The 18,724-nt window shown below is 36.6% G+C and overlaps 3 protein-coding genes and 1 long non-coding RNA gene across 5 annotated transcripts; 1 reads left to right on the forward strand and 3 right to left on the reverse strand.

Annotated features, from left to right (window-relative positions):
- Positions 1–332: 332 nt before the first annotated feature.
- Positions 333–1,822, reverse strand: xcr1b.2 (chemokine (C motif) receptor 1b, duplicate 2). Its single transcript, XM_052548776.1, is given in 3 exon segments — positions 333–608; positions 610–1,554; positions 1,732–1,822. Coding segments are annotated over 2 exon segments (990 nt in total). The 5' UTR covers positions 1,732–1,822; the 3' UTR covers positions 333–563.
- On the forward strand, positions 1,176–17,356 carry LOC127951115 (uncharacterized). The gene is made up of 2 exons (XR_008152589.1): positions 1,176–1,320; positions 17,194–17,356. It is a non-coding gene; the product is annotated as an uncharacterized LOC127951115 (long non-coding RNA).
- LOC127951113 (chemokine XC receptor 1-like) lies at positions 5,519–7,146 on the reverse strand. The gene has a single exon (XM_052548778.1). It carries the CDS (start codon positions 7,138–7,140, stop codon positions 6,175–6,177), a length of 966 nt encoding a protein of 321 aa, XP_052404738.1. The 5' UTR covers positions 7,141–7,146; the 3' UTR covers positions 5,519–6,174.
- Positions 11,811–18,422, reverse strand: LOC127951111 (chemokine XC receptor 1-like). Of its 2 annotated transcripts, XR_008152588.1 has the most exons (4): positions 18,274–18,422; positions 17,576–17,623; positions 15,843–17,412; positions 15,028–15,174 (listed from the first exon to the last, which is right to left on the reverse strand). XR_008152588.1 is itself a non-coding variant. In XM_052548775.1 (2 exons), the coding sequence occupies exon 2, from the start codon at positions 15,164–15,166 to the stop codon at positions 14,174–14,176; it is 993 nt and encodes a 330-aa protein (XP_052404735.1). In that variant the 5' UTR covers positions 15,167–15,174; positions 15,843–16,360; the 3' UTR covers positions 11,811–14,173. The 2 variants fall into 2 exon arrangements, 1 of the variants encoding a protein (XP_052404735.1); XM_052548775.1 differs by lacking the exons at positions 17,576–17,623; positions 18,274–18,422 and having other exon boundaries at positions 11,811–15,174; positions 15,843–16,360.
- Between the last annotated feature and the right edge of the window lie 302 nt (positions 18,423–18,724).

Here is an 18,724-nt window from a genome sequence, read left to right on the forward strand (position 1 = left end):
GTGGTGCACAAACAACTCTGATTTTGTACAATTATAGTAGCTAGATGATGACTACGCAGGATTTTTAAGGCAATATTTTTATTGTATAACTTTGAATCTATCATATGACATCCAAATATTTTAACTTCTAATATATTTGGCTAAATTAAATATCAGGAAAAAAAATAACACACACAAAAAATAATGTCTTATGAGTCCAAACGGTCTTAAATAAAAATGACATTTGAAGAGTGCAATTCGAAGCGCTATGAAGCCGACAGATGTCACACTTGTTGACTACGGTTGCCACCTACTGGACACTGACGGAATTACCACCCAAGACTGAGGCGTACTGACATTTCCTCTTTTTATTTCTTAGTTATTTTACTGCACAGTAGAAAATCACTTCTCAGCATTTTTTGCTATCACATTTGGTTTTTCATCTGCTTTTTTGGTCTCTGTTCCTCTTTCAGAATTTTCATGAAACATAAGCCTACATTACAGCTCTAACTAGTCCACACTTCTCCGAAGACAGCAACCTCAAAGACACAAATATTACAATACAAAACTATAATGCATGCCATTCAGTGTTCATTCATGTACGGCTGAATCCTGGAGTCGCTGGGATCCACTTGGTCCTCTGAGTTCAGGCGAGCAGAACAATAAACTTGACAAGAGATTTCTGTACTTCCCAAAGACAATATACAGCGCCGGGTTTATGCAGCAGTGGGAAAACGCCAGAATCCTGCAGATGATAAATGCAATATGCAGCTGATAATGTTCACAGGGATCAAAGGTATAGATGGACATCAACACAATGATGATATGATACGGCCCCCAGCATATGAAGAAAGCGATAACAATGCACAGCACCAGAATCACAGTTTTGTATTTCTGCCTGGTCGATATTGACATGAGGGTCAAAATTATTTTGGTGTAACAGCAAACAATGATGGCAAACGGTACAAGAAACAGCAGAATGAGCTGAGCGTAATATCCGACATTGTCATTAACTGTATTGGGACTTTGACATGAGTATATGTTGATATGTACATCTTCTGCCTTTGCGGCTATTGAATCTCTCAGACAAGCAATCAAACTTATGATCCATGCACCAATGCAGGCGGCCTTTGAACATTTGAGCCTTCGACTCCGTGTTAACCATTGACTTCTGACCACAACCACAACAAAACGGTCGAGGGTCATGGCGGTGAGAAGGATGAGGCTTCCATAGATGCCTACGAAATAGGCCCCGGTCATGATCTTACAGGCAACATCTCCAAAGACCCAGTGATGAAGAAGCTCCACGCACCAGAAAGGCAATGTGAGTGTGAACAGAAGGTCAAAAAGAGCCAAACAGAACATGAAAAGGTTGGTGGCCCTGTTCAGGTCTTCGTAGCAGGTGAACGCAAACACGACGAGGCCATTTCCAAGGATGCTGAGGCAGAAGATCGTGGCGTAGCACACGCCGGTCGTTTTTCTGTAGTCATCGACCTCACACATTGGGATTAACTCTTCTCCATAATCATACACATATGGGTAATAATCATAGGTGCTGTTTGAGTTTAACTCCATCTAGCATAAAAAAATAGTATTTTAAAGTACTTTCTAATATTTGCATGATGTAGAAACTTTCTAAGCAAACTAACCGGTCATAAAGCCATGCAACTATTGCATTTTGCATCATGTTGCAGTATACAGCATAGTATACAGAATAGAGTACAGCATGTAGCAAGAATATGGAATGCTTACCTTAAGGTCACGGTTGACCGTGTTGTAGAACTGCTTAAGGAAAATAGTCTAAGTGACAAAAGAAATCAGACTTCTGTTAGTGTTGTCATTTCCTTTTGCTAATGCTTGCAGTTTCACAATGAATAAACTTAATGTGGCTGGGCATTGCAGCATGTGGTTTCTGAGAAGTTAAAAAACCTTTGGCCAGTTGCCTTTATGTGTTTATATTTATTCTCAATTAATTTCACCGGGGAAAATGCAATTGCATTGCTTCTTTTTCCATTTCAGTCAAATCTGAATTTTAAACAGACTTTAAACAAGTACAGACTTTTAATGACTCTTCACAGGCTTCTTAGAGGCAAGATAGAGTTAAAAATGCTCAAGCATTCAGAAACCATGCCAAAAAAAAAAAAAAAAAAAAAGGAAAAGAAAAATTAAGTAATTGTTAGTAGTTTATTTTTGACAGGATTGTGATGTCCATATGTTTTTTTTTTTATATTGTTGAATAAATGATAGGGGCTGTGTCATCTATTACAAAAAGGTGGTGAATATTTGAATTAAATGTTTGGCCAACAGCCTAGACAAGGATTTGATTCTCCTGTAAGTGTAACAGCAGGAATTACCCTTTGGCTCCCTTTGCAGACATTTGTAATATCATGATAATAGATACAACATTAATATTGTTTATTTTGTATTAGCCTACATAATGTATTTGAACAGTGTTATTAACCAATCATTATTGCCATTTTATATATATATATATATATATATATATATATATATATATATATATATATATATATATATATATATATATATATATATAAAATGCATTTTAAGTCATTTTAAAGGCTATTGATGGCTTACGTCTGTTTTTATAACAAATATATATACCCCAATTTTACAGTCTCTGCACTGGCTACATGTTAAGTTTGTATCAGTTACAAATTATTATTATTTACCTATACGGCCCTAAATGGTTTATAGAGAATTATGACGCTGTGAGCAGGATTGGAAAGCCGAAGTAGATGAATAAACTTTTAATATAAATAAAAAATTTACATTATAAGGATTCTTCTAAGCCTTTTTCAGTTTTATTGAAAATAAACGCAATAAATGTGTATAACCGTAGTGGAGCGTCAGTAGTTTAATATTATTAGTGTGCATAGAAATATGTGAAATGCTTGTAGATCATTTACCCCTATAAAACAAACTTGATTCAATATACAGTATCTCACAGAAGTGAGTACACCTCTCACATTTTTGTAAATATTTTATTATATCTTTTCACGTCACAACACTGAAGAAATGACACTATGCAACAATGTAAAGATGTGAGTGTACAGCTTGTATAACAGTGTAATTTTAATGTCCCCTCAAAATATCGCAACCCATTAATGAATATGACGCTGAGCATGTGCATTCAGCTTGTTTGGTCGACCATGGCGAGGCCTGTTCTGAGTGAAACCTGTCCTGTTAAACCACTGTATGGTCTTGACCACCGTGCTGCAGCTCAGTTTCAGGGTCTTGGCGATGTTCTTATAGCCTAAGCCATCTTTATGTAGAGCAACAATTATTTTATTCAGATCCTCAGAGAGTTCATTGCCATGAGGTGCTGTGTTGAACTTCCAGTGTCCAGTATGAGAGAGTGAGAGCGATTTAACACATCTGCTACCCATTCACATCTGAGACCTTGTAACACTAAAGAGTCAGATCACCGTTTTGGTGATTTCATGACTTAGCTGACGACAGATCGAGGCATGTAGCCTATGCTTAAAGTTTCTTGTGTGGGATATTTATGATGAAGTGATGTAGAGCGTGCGCCACATATCTGCGTACTGTTGAAGAGTGACAGTAAAATGGCTGATGGGACAGGACAGTGAGTTTTACTGACAAATAGTCTACCGATATCTCATCAAACCGCAGTTCACAGTAGTTCTACTGAAGCTCATTTGACTGCTGTAGCTGTAGCTGAATATTGTCCCGTTTGCTGTGGTCATAGCCTAACGAGATATGGTGGTTCTGCGTCTAAATAAATACATGTCTTGTCAAGAAAAACATTGACAAAAACTGCGGTTTTGAGTGGGGTAGCCAAAGGAGCGGCCACGCTTTCGTTAGTTGTTGCCACCCTGTTAATACATTTGGCTGCTTTTAGCCTTACCCTGGAGTTGGTTCACCCTCTGCCTATGATCTCAGTTCATGCAATCTCACAAATCTCTGTTATGACACAACAAATATATGCATATTTTATAATGTCTACAATTTGTGTGTTATAATGAGAGAAAATGTGAGCATGCAAATGTCAGCACTGCATCGCTCAATGCTGCAAACACGTGTTATAGCCTAAATAGAAACAGATGTTTCTTACCTGATACATTTTTAGTTTTCACCATGTTCACTATGGTGGTTGTACATACCCTTTCAAAAGATACTGATATGAACAACTCAGGTAATAATGTAGGCTTACTTTAAAAGGTTACAGCGCTGTATCTTTTTTTAAAGACTGAACAAATTTGGAGGAAAAGGCTTAGAAAGGAGAAGCTGAGACGTCAGACGTAGATCACAGAACCACTGTATATCAGGAAACCAGCAGCAATGTGGTTGGGTTAGGGTTAGGTGTTTACGACTACTAAATTACTAAATTAATGACAGAAGTGAGGTCTAGTTTTGCAGAGAAATAGCTAAGGTTCATTGGAACTATTGAGGGATATTTGATAATGATTCATTAACTTTAAGTTTGTTTTAAGTTAAATACATACAACACACACACACACACACACACACACATCATTTAACATTCTCCAATATTATTTGTTTTATTTACAAATATATGAAATTAATCAGAGAAATTGCATATGCTATGCAATTAAACAAATATTTTTTTGTTAATAAAGCTGTTAATCTACAATCCATTAATCTAACTGAACAAATTAAAAAAATACAAATAATGCGAATGTTTAAAGTTAACAAATGCAGTAAATAGATAACATGTTCAAACAATATTCATTAGTTCATCATTTGTTGCGTTAATTATTAATTAATAAAAAATGCAAATACACAATGCAAATAAATTTAACAGTAAATGTATAAAACAACTTCTTGTAAGACTGTATCACAGATTTTCAGAGCTTTTCACATGCGATTTCAGTGATCAAATTATTGTATAGACATTTTATATTGCATTAATTTTGTTGATGAAAATCATCACATGCAATGTTCCAACCAAGGCAAGTTTTTTTTAAGGGGGGGGGGGGGGGGGGTGAAATGCTATTTCATGCATACTGAGTTTTTGACACTGTTAAAGAGTTGGATTCCCATGCTAAACATGGACAAAGTTTCAAAAATTAACTTGTACGTTTGAAGGAGTATTTCTGTTCCAAAAATACTCCTTCCGGTTTGTCACAAGTTTCGGAAAGTTTTTTTCGAGTATGGCTCTGTGTGACGTTAGATGGAGCGGAATCTCCTTATATGGGTCCTGAGGCACTTCTGCCGGAAGAGCGCGCTCCTGTATAGCAGAGCACTGAGAGCACAACAGACTTCACTGATCAGAGCGAGAGCGTCGCGAAATGTCACAAAAGGAGTGTGTTTTTGGTTGCCAGGGCAAGACAACCCTGCACAGATTACCAAAAGAGAAACAGCATTAAGGGACCAGTGGATGGAGTTTATTTTTACAGAGCATCAACGGAGTTGTGCAAGTGTTTTTGTTTGTTCCCTGCATATCGAAGATGCTTGTTTTACAAACAAGGCCCAGTTTGACGCCGGATTTGCGTATCGTTTATTTCTTAAGGATGATGCAATCCCAATGAAAAAGGGTCACGATCAAATATCAAATATATCTGTGTTGTTAACTTAGCTATCGGCGCGTAAGCACATCAAGTAAACAACATGCGATGTTGTCATCAAACTGCACTTTCCACATGTACAGCTTAAAAAAAAAAAAAGACGACATAAAGTGGAACTTTTTCCAAAACCGCTAAGCAAATATATACAGTTTCAGTACATACCACATAGAGACGTCGTTGCTGCTGCTGCTCTTGTTAAATTTCAGCCTCTGGATCTGATTCTGGATCATAAATAAACGGCTGAATCTGACTGTTAGCCATGGTTTGTTTTGAATGTTTTTTTCCTCACGGTAATGTCACAGCTTCCACATGCTCTCAACGCAAAAGCCTACTGGCGCTCGTGATTCTTTAGCTCTGCCCACACGTCACGCCTCCAGCCGGTCGTGTTTTTCCGGGAAAAATCGGTACAGACTATCTTTCTCTTATGAATATAATAAAACTAAAGACTTTTTGGAGTTATGAAGGATGCAGTACTACTCTATAGGTACTCAAGATTAACAGGATATTGAGTGAAAACAAGCATTTCACCCCCCCTTTAAGCATAGGGAGCTAAAACATAGACATTTCTTCACCGTTGGAGTAAATATGCCTGCTTTGTCTATTCTGAGGCTCTGTGCTGTTTCTACAGAATTCTTAGAAGACCATAAAACACAGGGTTCAGGCAGCAGTGTGAGAAAGCCACCATCCGAGAGACATACATCAAATAGTCTATAGATTTACTCAGCTCACAATCAGTAAAAGGAGAGATATTCCATGAAATCAGAGAGTCCAGAAATATGGCCACGTTGTACGGCCCCCATCCCAAGAAGAAAAACACCACAATGAAGAAGATGAGATGCACCTCTTTTCTACTAGTGTGAAATGTTGGTCGAAGCAGCCGTCCCAAGATCACAGTGTAGCAAAAAGCAAAGATCACAAAAGCAATAATGAAAAAGGAATTTTGCCTGTATATACTTGACAATTTCCAATTAATTTGACCAGCAAAATCACAGAGCAGAACTGCAGTGGTGCTGTTGTTTTGATCATCCATGAATACATCAGCATCGTTGTGCACAACTGAGTTGAACCTGGCTTGTGGGATAGCAGCACAAAGACTGATGATCCAGATGAGAATTGCTGTCATATAGCAGTGCACGCTCTTCCTAGACATGACCACCGACATGGGATGAACCACGGCCATGTAGCGGTGGATGGTCAAAACCGTCAGGAAGATGATGCTGCTGTAATATCCCGTGTAGAACACAAAGTTAACTGCTTTGCAAGCAGGATCTCCAAGAGTCCAGCCATACATGTAGTAGTAGGCCCAGAACGGCAGGCCAAAGGTGAAAATCAGATCAGAGAGAGCCAGATTTAACAGAAATGTGTTGGTGAGGGACTTCAGATTTTCATACTTCACAAGGACCCAGATGACCAGAGTGTTTCCCACACAGCTGAACAGAACGATGATGAGGAAAAAGATTGGAGTGATGGCTGTCGCAAACTGGATGGCATTTTTCTTGATACAGATGTCAGGGGTTTCATTGGTTATATTGTCATAATCATATTCTTCTGTGATAGATTTATCATACTGATTTTCAGTGACTTTCATCTTGATGCATAAATGTACACTGAAAACAAAGAGGAGACCATTTTCACTCAGAAAATTTCACGTATGATTACAAAACACAACAATAAACCAAATAAAAACAGCAAGTAACACACTGTATTAAATCTATCTATCTATCTATCTATCTATCTATCTATCTATCTATCTATCTATCTAATTTAACTTATATATTAAACATTAACCAACTAGAGAAATAATTATTATTTTTGCACATATTTTTCACGTGCACTGCAGAAATATTGAGAGCATAACATTAATGCAAATATAACATTTATTTTACTATATTGCAGTGGAAGCCATTTTCTATGTTTTCTCCCTGCTGAGTTATCACTTAACTTGATAGAATTATCCAGAGAAAATTGTAATATTATTGTTTATCGCAGACCAAGTGAGTGTTAAGTCTAAAAACAATGAAACTTTCTAGATGGGTTAGATTTAAAGTACCTATGAGTATCAGTAAAAAGTATAACCCACCAATAAATGATACTCAGATCCCCCATCCTCAAAAACAAAACCATGTTCCATGTTCTATTTTCTGTTCCTTTATAAACTACCATAAATTAATTTGCAAGATCTTGACAGGCATTGCCCTTAGTCAAAAATGAATTGAATCATAAAAGATTAATAAAAATCACACTGAACCTCTCTCTCTCTCTCTCTCTCTCTCTCACACACACACACACACTCTCCCTCCCTCCCTCTCTCTCAAATATGGATTGTTTTAAATGTTGTTTTAATAATTAATATATAACTTAAAATAATACTGCGTGCATCAGTCCTGTTACTTTTATCTCTTTTTGAATGAACCTGCTTCATAAAATTACTCTACAGAATCACTTCACGGAAGTGATTTCCATTTGTGATCTACAGTTAAGAAATCTTCTGATGCATTTAAAAGCAATGTGGGGGTTGATTTCAACTTCACAAACAAATGTAAGTTTTAGGTAAATTTGCCTTTATTTCAATGTGGGCTAATACAAAATATGTTTAGTGAGTAAAGAAATAGGATTTAAGACCGTAGTAAAAACAAGTTTAAGAAAGTCTAGTTTAATTTTTATTTTATTTTAAATATGACACAATTAGACAATATTTGATTGGGGGTTCAGGGAGTTTTTAATTGATGCAGTAATGCTCTTAAGAACACACTTAAAATTATTGATGTCTGAAATGGGTTTGTTTAGCTAGTCTCATTATAATATCTTATCTAAATATTAAAAATGATGCCTTATAATTTATACATAATATATATATTTTTAAGGAATTGTGAATTTTGGGCTGTGAATTTGCCTTGCGTTTAAACTCTAAAGTAAGGCACCTGCAGTCACATCAAACTTGTCACAACACAAAATTATACCAGTACTTTATTATTATTATTTTTTTAATGAAACAAATAAGCTCAGAATTAAAAGAGCAAAAATATGGGGATTTTTTTTATCACATTACTTGAGCCATGATAAACTGTTTAATATTTTACAGTTTACTGTTTTATTTTTGTCTTCATTCTTTTAGTACAACCTGTTCCACGATGAATAAACTGTGTGCTCAGCATGTGTCCTCTGAGAAGTAGAATTTGTTTTTGTCAAATTTTATGTTATATTTGCATTCTATATGTATTTTGCTGAATTGTAGCAATTACAGTTCCTTAACAAAATGGCATTTCATCTTTTTTCATTTCAATACAATATACGTTTTACTATTATATATATATACTATTCTTGAAAATGACAGATTTTAATTACTTTTCACAGTCTTTTTACAAGCAGGATACAGGAAATACAATCCGAAAACAGGCCTTTGAATACTACATACAATAGGCCTCTGAAAATGTATTGAATTCATACATGCATATAAAATGTATATTTAAGACATTGTCATATGAAGAACTAACTCGATCATCTACATTTGACAAGTATGTGTTTGATAAAAAAAAAAAATGAAGTGGTTCATTACATTATCTTGCAGTATCATTTCAATCATTATTTTGTGATTTTGTTTGCTCTTGCTAATGGCACAGACATACACACTTCATCTTTAAAATATTGGATTATTAGTCTGCATGTGGAAACACAGACAATTTATTAACAATGCTACACTAATTCCATATTAAAGCATAACACATTAAGGTAAACTAATTCACCTGATTAAACTTTACTGTCGTCTTTTGTTCTTTCCTGCACCTTCTGATGTTATAGGACCACTAAGATCAGAACGCACAAACAAATAACTAAGAAAACATATAGGGGCAAGTTCAAGCTCATACCGGTGTGCACTATTTTACTGCGGTTTCCAGTTTGAACAACTTGTTTCCTGTAAATGGTGTGCAACAGGCTATTTTGCACTTGATCACTTGACTAAATATATGACATATTTCCTGTATTTGGTCAAAGTGTTCAAGTAAGGATGAAGACCAAGTGTGTGTACAATTTTTCATTACCTGTTGGGACACACTTTGATTTCTGATGCTTCTAATTAAGTGATAAAAAATTGTTGAAAATGATGTTCAAAACAAATATAAGCTACTCACCTTCGCACCAATAAAACGTGTACACTTTGTTTTACTACCAATTTATATGTAATACCTAATTATTAATAATATTTAACGTACATTGGAGAAGTTTCCGTGACCTCTCGCAATCTTGGCAAAAAGTCTTGAGATTTATTTCCACAACATGTAGCATGTAGTGATTGACTCCACTCTGTGCCTGGTCGGGAAATGTCATGCCCCTTTTTAGATAACAAACTCTTAGAAGAAAGGGATCATTGGGGTTCTATATAGAACCATAGGTTTCTTTACTCAACTCCAAATAACCTTTTATGCTAAAAAGGTTCTATAATGACAAGAAAGAACCCTTTTGGCACAAACTTTTTGGCACAACTTCATCATGTAACTTTACATTAGCCTAGATGCGTGCACTTTTTAGGCACGATTTGTTTAGTTTTTTAATATACTTGATGATACTGTTAACATCATTAAAACAAAAAATACGAGTTCACATTTCACACCTAAACAAGCGTGGAAAACGTAATTAGAACTAGCTACTAAATTAGTTAAAAATGCCTATCCATATACAGCTATGATTTGCGAACCCCAAACCGACTCAAATGATTCGCGAAACCGCTACGAACTCCCGAACTGATTCAAATGATTTGCGATCCCCAAACTGACTCAAATGATTCGCGAACCCGCTTTGAACTCCCGAACTGACTCAAATGATTCACGAACCCGCTTTGAACTCCCGAACTGACTCAAATGATTCGCGAACCCGCTACGAACTCCCGAACTGATTCACAATTCCCAAACTGACTCAAATGATTCGCGATCCCGCTACGAACTCCCGAACTGACTCAAATGATTCGCGATCCTGCTCCAAATCCCAAACTGGAGTCAGATGACTCAAATGATTCGAGATCCCGCTACGAACTCCCGAACTGCTTTAAATGATTTATGATCCCCAAACTGAATCAAATGATTCGCGATCCCCCTACGAACTCCCGAACTGCTTTAAATGATTTATGATCCCCAAATTGACTCAAATGATTCGCGATCCCCCTACGAACTCCCGAACTGCTTTAAATGATTTATGATCCCCAAATTGAATCAAATGATTCGCGATCCCCCTACGAACTCCCGAACTGCTTTAAATGATTTATGATGCCCAAACTGACTCAAATGATTCGCGAACCCACTACGAACTCCCGAACTGCTTTAAATGATTTATGATCCCCAAACTGAATCAAATGATTCGCGATCCCCCTACGAACTCCCGAACTGCTTTAAATGATTTATGATCCCCAAATTGACTCAAATGATTCGCGATCCAGCTCTAACTCCCAAACTGGAGTCAGATGACTCAAATGATTCGAGATCCCGCTACAACTCCCGAACTGCTTTAAATGATTTATGATCCCCAAACTGACTCAAATGATTCGCGAAACCCGCTACTAACTCCCGAACTGCTTTAAATGATTTATGATCCCCAAACTGAATCAAATGATTCGCGAACCCGCTATGAACTCCCGAACTGCTTTAAATGATTTATGATCCCCAAACTGAATCAAATGATTCGCGATCCCTCTACGAACTCCCGAACTTATTCAAATGATTTAACATTGATTTAACACATACATGGGTTTTTCTGGGCTAAGCCCCGGATCTCCACTCACCCTAGAACCACCCCTGCCCCTAACCATAACCAACTGTCAGCTTGAACTTTACTTAAGTATACTTAATTAAATAATCTTGAAGTACTACTTTTTGGTAAGGGACTTATTTTATTTTGTGGTACAAAAGTTTGCTCTAATTTTATACAATTATAGCAAATGACGACTTTGCGGGATTTTTAAGGCAATATTTTTATTGTATAGCTTTGTATGAAAAACAGACCAGAATCTAATAGATTGTTTTTAAGTTTTTATTTTGCATTTTGTCCAGTTCTTCTAATATTTTTGCTAAATAAAAAATCCTAAAAAAAAGAAACGCTACTGGATTAATGTTTTATGAGCCCAAACTGTCTTGGATAAAATACCTCTTTAATAAAAATGACATTTGAAGAGTGCAATTCGAAGCGCTATGAAGCTGACAGATGTCACACTTGTTGACTACGGTTGCCACCTACTGTACACTGACGGAATTACCATCCAAGACTGAGGCGTACTGACATTTCCTCTTTTTATTTCTTAGTTATTTTACTGCACAGTGGAAAATTACTTCTCAGCATTCTGCTATGGCATTTGGTTTTTCATCTGCTTTTTTTGGTCTCTGTTCCTCTTTGAGAAATTTTCTTGACGCATTAGTCTGCACATTACAGCTCTAACTAGTCCAGACTTCTCCGAAGACAACAACCTCAAGAACACAAACGTTACATTGGAAAACTAATGCCATTCAGTGATGTGACACTTTTGTAAAAAACACTTTTGAAAATACATTAAATATGTTCACACCAACAATTTAGGCTACTTCAGTACACATGTTGCAGTTCATAATCTGATTGTTTGATGGTTCGATATGTTTAAAGGCAAATTATGCAGGTGTAACTATACTAAATGAAACGAATACATGTATTAAATTCTCAAAATAAAAAACTTAAGACATTTGATATAAAATATTTTATAATAATAAAAATGCTGTCTCTCTCTCTCTCTCTCTCTCTCTCTCTGTCTCTCCCTCATGGCTGTTTTAAATAAATATATTTATAGATACCTACGTTAACATTTTATGACATCTGAGGTTAATTCAAACTGTTTAATGTCAAATGGAATAACCACACACACACATATATTTTTTGTAAATATATTTTTGCAAACGATTATAATTAAAGGGGGGGTGAAATGCTCGTTTTCACTCAATATCTTGTTAATCTTGAGTACCTATAGAGTAGTACTGCATCCTTCATAACTCCAAAAAGTGTTTAGTTTTATTATATTCATAAGAGAAAGATAGTCTGTACCGATTTTTCCCGGAAAAACACGACCGGTGTTCTGTCGATTTGTCCTACGCTGTCAGATTTTCCTACCTCCCACTAAAACAGTGGGTACAACGAAAAATGCTACTGTAAAGTTATGATTTATTAATGTCTACACCTACCACAACCCTAATCATACCCTTACAGTACTACAAATACAGTAATTATGTGTTATATTCGCGGTTGTAGCTAGAAGGGATACAGTTACAGGAAACCAACAATAAATATTAGTTTCTACCAATTAAATTGCGTTTTTATTAAAGTCTACACCTACCCCAACCCTAAACCTACCCTTACAGTAATGCAGATACATTAAATATCGTTGTTTAGCATGAGACAAAGGACGCGATATTGATGTGCGCGTGCGCAGTAAACCTCGGTAGGAAAATCTGACAGGGTAGGATAAAATGTCAGGACACCGGCTGTAGGCGTGACGTGTGGGCGGAGCTAAAGAATCACGAGCGCGAGTAAGCTTTTGTGTTGAGAGCGTTTGGAATCTGTGACAGCTGTGAAGGCTGAAACTGAACGAGAGCAGCAGCAGCGACGACTCCCTCCGAGCGGGGCTCGAACCCGGGTCTCCGGCAGGGGAGGCGGACGCACTACACAAGGAGGCAGAGATATTTTGGGACTGCATTATCCTTAACAAATAAAGGATGTGCAAATCCGGCGTCAAACTGGGCCTTGTTTGTAAAACAAGCATCTTCGAAATGCAGGGAACAAACAAAAACACTTGCACAACTCCAATGCTCTGTAAAAATAAACTCCATCCACTGGTCCCTTAATGCTGTTTTTTTTTGGTAATCTGTGCAGGGTTGTCTTGCCCTGGCAACCAAAAACACACTCCTTTTGTGACATTTCGCGATGCTCTCACTCTGATCAATGAATGCCTGACTGTGCTCTCTCAGTGCTCTGCTATACGGGAGCGCGCGCTCTTCCAGCAGAACAGAAGTGCCCTTATAAGGAAATTCCGCTCCATCTAACGCCACACAGAGCCATACTCGAAAAAAACTTTCCGAAACTTGTGACAAACCGGAAGGAGTATTTTTGGAACAAAAATACCCCTTCAAACGTACAACTTGATTTTTGAAACTTTGTCCATGTTTAGCATGGGAATCCAACTCTTTAACAGTGTAAAAAACTCAGTATGTATGAAATAGCATTTCACCCCCCCTTTAAGGTGTCCAAGTATTCATGTTTTCAGGCAAAATCTTTTTTTTTTTTTTTACTTGATAGTTACACCACTAAACGATTTATATATATATATACGAATAAAAAGCTTGAATCTTGTATGTATATATATATATATATATATATATATATATATATATATATATATACATACAAGATTCAAGCTTTTTATTCGTCACACATAATTATATAGAGCACATATAATAAAACCTCTGCTATCAATCTGTTATTCATCTCAATAACTTTTTTGAGCCAATCATCTGCACTGTAAATGTCATGTGACTCACTTTGGAGCCGCAACAAAATGACACCATGACCTTTGACACTATCAGAGATGAAACTGAACAGAGAATCTGCTCGGGTTTCTAAACATTTACACGCTGAACCCTTTGCGAGAGCCGACAGAAACCTCTGCTCCATGGCAGGTACTTCCTGAACTTCTTTCTTCCGAAGATGTGGACAAGTGGATTCAGACAGCAGTGGGAATATGCCAGAATGTGAGTGGAGCAGTAGATGTTCTCCCAAACACTCTCCCTAAACACAAAAACACCTAAAGACCTCAAGGACAAGAGGAAGAGGAAGATGTTATACGGTGCCAAGCAGATGAAGAATCCCACTGTGATGCTTAGGATGGTGCATACGGCATTGTTTCTGCTTCGGATGCGACTCTGAAGGATGGAAAAACCCATCCATGTGTAGCAGAACACAATAACTAGGAATGGCAGCAGGAAAAATAGAATTATCTGAGTGAAATATCCATAGACCTCCACAAACACTGAGTTATTGGTGGGAACACAATATACACCATCAGGTCCATCCAGAGTCCCAGAGAAGATCATTTCAGGCAGACTGAAGGCCACAGAGATCAACCAAGTCACAGCAGATGAGATGTGCATGTAAATTCTGCGATTCCCTACAGATGAAGCGAACACCGGATACACCACCGCCACGTATCGATGGACTGTCATGACTGTGAGGAACATCATGTAGCTGAACAGGCCCAAAAACATACTCCAGGTGAACAGCTTACAGGCCAGATATCCAAATATCCATCCCCAAATATGACTGATTGTCCAGGGAATCAATGTGAAGGAGAAGATGAGGTCGGACACTGTCAGATGGAGGAGTAAACAATCAGCAGAGCTGCTCAAACCCACTTTCTTCAAGACCACCCAAAGCAAAAAGCTGTTTCCGGGTAGACTGATGCAGATGATGAGACCGCAGCAAATGGCACTCATTATCCTAAGTGAAAGATTCTCCTCCTCAAATGTCACCAAAGGATAATATTCCTCATATATGTGGTTGAAGTCATAATCATAACTGATATTGAAGACCTCCTGCGTAGTATCTCCATGCATTATATCGTCTGTAGAAACACACAGATTGAATAATGTCAAAAAATTATGCATAAAGATCGTATAAGGGCACTAGTCAAGTCTACTTTTGAAATTCAAAAGTAAAATAAGTAAATAAATGTAAATAAAATAAAGGTTCCAAAAATTAGTTTTTGTATTGAAGCAAGCCAAGAACCATTTTTGTTCCCCAAAAAAACATTTAGTGAACAGAGCTTAAAAGAACCATTATAAATATTTTTTTGAGCTTGAAGAAGATTTTAATAATTTAAAGAACATTTTTCCACAGTAAAGAACCTTTTGTACAATGGAATGTTTCCATAGATATTAAAGGTTCTTCAATGCCAATAAATAAAATTTATTTTTAAGAGTGTATTTAGTCACTGTATTCATGCATCATTTATGTAACACTAAATAATAACATTTTGAATAATTTTTACACAATTCTTTGACATAAAACGATTATACATAATGAACTAAAACACCATAAACTGACCACTATGACACAAATCCTAATCTTTTGTAGACATGCAATGGTTTTGTGTGAGGAACAGAAAGTAAACACAGAAAATTGCAAACCTATTCCTTTTTTTGTTGTTGTTGTTGGAATGATCAGAAATGAGAATTGCATGCATGCATACCACAAACAGAGAAGGAAAGAAATATGCAATGTAAGAAATACCTTGGTTGATCTGGCGGTTTGTTTCTTAAATTATCAGTGTTGTCTCCCCTAGAGACACTGAAGAATCTGTCTGCTTTCAGTAACATAAATGTCCAGCCCACATATTTACATAAAACATGTTAACACACATTTTCTTTTAACAGATACATTCATCTTAAAATAATTAAACAAAATAGAAATACAATTTTCCAATATAAATTCTAATACTAATACTAATAATACAGACTGCAGTAATAATCAGGAAAGCTGAAGTTTTGCTTGAAATTTTTACAGTCCCATATATACATTTATATATATTTATATATATATATACACTATACACACACACACACACACACCTTTTTTGTTGTTACATGAATTAAAAAATTACAAATATTCGTGATATATATAAAACATCATCAATATAATTTTAGGTGGGAAACAAGATTTTTTTAAAAATAGAATATAACTGACTGTTCCAATTAAAATGTTTTTCTAGGACTACATAAATTCATCATGTTTACGGTCTCAATTTTTACAGTGTTTTCAGTATGTTCAGCTCACTGACATTTGTTTGTTGCACTTCACAATTTTCTCGAGCTCCTTCATTCATGTACGGATGAATCCTGGAGTCGCTGGGATCTGTTGGTCCTCTGTAGAGCCCCGACTGCCTGAGTTCAGGCAAACAGAACAATAAACTTGACAAGAGATTTCTGTACTTCCCTCTGAGAATATACAGCGCCGGGTTTATGCAGCAGTGGGAAAACGCCAGAATCCTGCAGATGATAAATGCAATATGCAGCTGATAATGTTCACAGGGATCAAAGGTATAGATGGACATCAACACAATGATGATATGATACGGCCCCCAGCATATGAAGAAAGCGATAACAATGCACAGCACCAGAATCACAGTTTTGTATTTCTGCCTGGTCGATGTTGACATGAGCGTCAAAATGATTTTGGTGTAACAGAAAACAATGATGGCAAACGGTACAAGAAACAGCAGAATGAGCTGAGCGTAATATCCGACATTGTCATTAACTGTATTGGGACTTTGACATGAGTATATGTTGATATGTACATCTTCTGCCTTTGCGGCTATTGAATCTCTCAGACAAGCAATCAAACTTATGATCCATGCACCAATGCAGGCGGCCTTTGAACATTTGAGCCTTCGACTCCGTGTAAACCAGTAACTTCTGACCACTACCACAACAAAACGGTCGAGGGTCATCGCGGTGAGAAGGATGAGGCTTCCATAGATGCCTACAAAATAGGCCCCGGTCATGATCTTACAGGCAACATCTCCAAAGACCCAGTGATGAAGAAGCTCCACGCACCAGAAAGGCAATGTGAGTGTGAACAGAAGGTCAAAAAGAGCCAAACAGAACATGAAAAGGTTGGTGGCCCTGTTCAGGTCTTCGTAGCAGGTGAACGCAAACACGAGGAGGCCATTTCCCAGCATGCTGAGGCAGAAGATTGTGGCGTAGCACACGCCGGTCGTTTTTTCATAGTAATCGACCTCACACATTCGGATTAACCCCTCGTCTGAGTCATTATCATAGGTGTTGTTTGAGTTGAACTCCATCTAGCATAAACAAAAATTAGCATTTTAAAGTACTTTCTAATGCAATTTCTGATATTTGAATGATGTAGAAAATAACAACTATTGCATTTTGCATCTTCAGTACAGTATACACCATAGTATACAGAATAGAATACAGCATGTAGCAAGAATATGGAATGCTTACCTTAAGGTCACGGTTGACCGTGTTGTAGAACTGCTTAAGGAAAATAGTCTAAGTGACAAAAGAAATCACACTTCTGTAAGTGTTGTCATTTCCTTTTGCTAATGCTTGCAGTTTCACAATGAATAAACTTAATGTGGCTGGGCATTGCAGCATGTGGTTTCTGAGAAGTTTAAAAACCTTTGGCCAGTTGCCTTTATGTGTTTATATTTATTCTCAATTAATATTTCCGGGGGAAATGCAATTGCATTGCTTCTTTTTCCATTTCAGTCAAATCTGAATTTTAAACAATTCCTGCCATTTAATGACTCTTCACAGGCTTTTTAGAGGCAGGATACAGTTAATGCACTCGTATAACAGGTCTTTATATTGTTCTAAAACTATACACTATACACATAAATGTATACATTTCATTCATGTTTACAAAATTGTTTTTGACAAAATGCATATTTATCACATTTTCATATGAAGAACCTAATCATCTACATTTGACAATTATGTGTTTGATTCACTAAAGCATTACATTATCTTGCAGTATCATATCGGTCATTATTTTGTGTTTTTGTTTGCTGCTGCTAATGACACAGATGAACACATTAAGACATTGGATTATTAGTCTGCACATGAAAACACAAACAATTTATTAACAACACTGCACTATTTCCATATTAAATCATAGAAATGAATGTAAAATAAGTCACCTCAGCAAACTTCACTGCCGTCTTTTATTCTTTTCTGGACCATCTGTTGTTGTAAGACTAATAAGATCGAAACACATACCAGAGGACCACAACGAATCAGCTGACCACATATGACAACTAATGTGTCAAAACTGCAGTGAAGAACCAGAGTCCCTGCAAGTCCAAGAAACTGACTGGGTAAAATTTATTTTTAGCTTTTGTGAACATAGTTGGTCAAAGTAACGACAGAAGCACTTCTCAGAAACCTTCTTTGGTGAAACTGTTCATGCGCATGATTTAAAAGAATTCAGTTAGAAGTCTGTAAACATATCAGTTTATGAACTTCAATACAAACCAAAAACATTATATTTATTACTTTTGTTGTTTAAGAAAAATCATTGGAAAAAATGTCAGTTCTAGTTGCACATAATGTGAAATGCATTGATGAAGAGATGTTTTGTTAATCAAAGTT

Source organism: Carassius gibelio, chromosome B2, assembly GCF_023724105.1.
Source record: "Carassius gibelio isolate Cgi1373 ecotype wild population from Czech Republic chromosome B2, carGib1.2-hapl.c, whole genome shotgun sequence".
In the NCBI taxonomy this organism is placed as follows: Eukaryota; Metazoa; Chordata; class Actinopteri; order Cypriniformes; family Cyprinidae; genus Carassius; species Carassius gibelio.